At 60.2% G+C, this 2,937-nt stretch overlaps 1 protein-coding gene across 1 annotated transcript; it reads right to left on the bottom strand.

Annotated features, from left to right (window-relative positions):
• Positions 1-597: 597 nt before the first annotated feature.
• Positions 598-2,007, bottom strand: LOC125024842 (zinc finger protein 513-like; the record flags this gene model as incomplete). The annotated part of the gene is made up of 2 exons (XM_047612614.1): positions 598-1,123; positions 1,329-2,007. Coding segments are annotated over 2 exons (1,096 nt in total), but the record flags the coding sequence as incomplete, so codon positions are not given.
• Positions 2,008-2,937: the final 930 nt, after the last annotated feature.

Below are 2,937 nucleotides of genomic sequence, written 5' to 3' on the forward strand. Positions count from 1 at the left end.
CTGAACGCCACGCCCCGCTCCCTTTCCTTGCGCGAGACACGGGGCGCAAGGAAACAAGAACACACGATCCGGAACAAAGACGAACAAAAAGGCTCTGTTGACCAAAAGCAACAATAAAACCAAGGAGGAAGGGAAGGAAATCTGGAAAATATCTGGGGGGTTTCTCTTTCTTTCTTTTCTATCTTAGGAGAAATCAACAGTTACTTCGCTACTACTTACAGATTTGCACTCGCGTGCACTTCGCCGTGAGCGATGCACGCGAAAGTTATTTATGTATCTATATATATGGTTTGTATTTGTATTTATATTTACATTTATATATGTATGCTTGTCTCAGGCATGCTGGGTAAAAAAGGAAAGGACAACTTAAGTATAGTAACTTGAATACACAAATCGAATAGAAAGAAGAAATACACATTTCATCTTCAAAACTGCTTACTCTAGAGGCCTCGGCCGCTGCCCTCTCTCCGGCCACAAGGATCTGTCTCCTTTTTGTTGCCTACAATCTAAGCTTCAGGCAATCAGGAGCCGCACTTGCCCGGAATGGCCAATCCTACTCGGGAAAGGAACAAAGTGAAAGATGCAGACATGGTCCTCCTGGCGCCGGGAAGCGCGGCGCACGAGGCGCTCACTGCGCTCCTCCTCCCTCACCCCCCTCCTCCTGCCCTCACCTCCCCTTTGCCCCCCTGCTACGGCCCACGCCCGCCTAGGCGTCGTCCTGCAGCGGGTCGTGGGCGCCGCCCTTGGAGTGTGCCTCCAGGATGTGCAGCGCGAAGGCCACGGGCGTGGGAGTTGTGAAGTCGCAGAGGCGGCACTGCAGGGCGTTGTGGGCGCGGCGGAGGGCGTGCACGCGCAGGTGGCGGCGCAGGTCGGAGCGCTGGCCGGCGCGGTAGGGGCACACGGGGCAGGCGTGGCGCTTCTCGCCCGTGTGTGTGCGCAGGTGGCGCAGCAGGTTCGACTTGGAGTCGGAGCGGTAGTGGCACTGCTGGCACCAGTAGAGCTTGTCGAGGCGGTGCGCGGCGGCGGTGTGGCGGCCCAGCTCGGCGGCCGACGCGAAGGAGCGCGGGCACAGCGGGCACACCAGGCGCCCCCCCCCCAACGCCGCCACGGCGCGCCCCACGGCCTGCAACAGAGAGCAACGTCAGAGCCCGACAGAGGCAGCACGGGAGGGAGGAGCGGGAAGGGCGGCATGCAGCGTTACTGGGAGGGAGGCAGGCAGCTCAGGGCAGCAGCAGCATCACCATTATCATCACCATCATCATCATCATCATGCAAAGGTACCCCCTCCCGCCCCCCCTCCCCCCACAAGGACACTAGCACGCACTCACGCACTTAGCTTTTCCCACAGTACATCGAGGCCCCGCTGGGCTGCGGGAGGAGGGCGGCGCCGAGGCCCTTCGTCCCCGCCGGCGCCGCCAGGGATACTCGCGCCCTCCCCGCGGGCCGCCTGCAGCCGCTGTCCGCCCTCTAGTGCGGCAGCGCGGGCGGCGGCGGCGGCGGCGGCGGCGGCAGCGGCTCGGCGCTCCGGTGGTGCAGCAGGATGTGGTCCTTGAGGGACGACGTGTAGGCGGCGCGGTAGGGGCAGTGCGGGCACACGTACGGCTTCTCGCCCGTGTGGATGCGCATGTGCTTGGTGAGGTCGGAGCGCTGCGTGGCGCGGTACGAGCAGCGCAGGCACGGGTACGGCTTCTCGCCCGTGTGGCTGCGCACGTGCAGCTGCAGGTTGCTCTGCCACTGGAAACTCTTGCCGCAGAAGTCGCACTGGAACTTCTTGGCCGGGCCGGGGGGGCGCAGCGGGGGGGGCTCGCGCAGGCGCACCACGCCGCACCACTGCAAACAGAAGGGCTGGTCAGCGCTGACTGGGCCACGGGCGGCCCCTCCTCCTCGGGCCTCCTCCTCCCTCCTCCCTCCCCGCCACCCACCCTTCTCCCCTGCCCGTCATCCTCTCTCCTCTGCAGATCACAGCCGCGCTCACCGAAGCGCTTCTGAGTCCGAGGCGGCAACACACTGCGCCGCCGAGCGCTCTCCGCCCCGCCCGCACCTCACTCCCTCCCCTGCCAGAGCGGTCGGGCTGGCCTCTGCCGTCCGCCCCGCACGCGGCCTTCCTCTCAATCCCTGGCTCCGCTCGTGGCACCGCCGACGACCCGCCCGCCGGCAGGCAGGGACGGCGCTCTACGCCATTCGAGGTCAAACCTTACTCCAATTTGCTTTCGTCCGCTGACATTCTAAACCGATTTCACTTCGGTGCAATAGCAATATATTGGGAACCTCATGCCGATCGCCGAGTGGCAGTCGCAACTTCAGGCGAAGTTTTCATGTCGATTGAGGCCTCGTCATGCAAACTACTTCCCGAGCAACGTTGCGGCGTTGACTCCCAACCTGTGATGTTCCTACACCTGGACTACCTCGTGCATCTATCTGTCTTTTCTTCTTTACAAACACTTCACGTGGCTTGTCCGGCAGAGCAGGCGCAGCGCCGCCTGCCACGGCCTGCTGTCAGGGAGAGCACAGATCTGCCCTTTTCGCTCTGAGATTCTTACGTATTCTCAGAAGCCAAAAAAAATGATAATTTATCGACTTCAGTGTGTGTGTGTGTGTGTGTGCGTGTGCGTGTGCGTGTGCGTGTGCGTGTGCGTGTGCGTGTGCGTGTGCATGCAGTGGCGAGGCGCGAGCATGGAGAACGAAGAGTCGACCGGAAGTAGTGACGCCACAGACCCCCCCCCCCCCCCCGGTTTAGCCAAAAGCGAATAGTTCATAAGCCTAGTTTACCATACTATTATAAATACGTAATGATAATGTACAAAACAATAACAAAGGCGATGTATATTCAAAACATATGTCATGTAATCTTCACTGAACAACCTTGCTCATCAATGCACGTAAATTGATATCAGACAATAAATACTGATATATACTAGCAGATATAAATCGACAGTT

The sequence above is a fragment of the Penaeus chinensis genome, unplaced genomic scaffold, assembly GCF_019202785.1.
Source record: "Penaeus chinensis breed Huanghai No. 1 unplaced genomic scaffold, ASM1920278v2 CTG_674, whole genome shotgun sequence".
Lineage (NCBI taxonomy): Eukaryota > Metazoa > Arthropoda > Malacostraca > Decapoda > Penaeidae > Penaeus > Penaeus chinensis.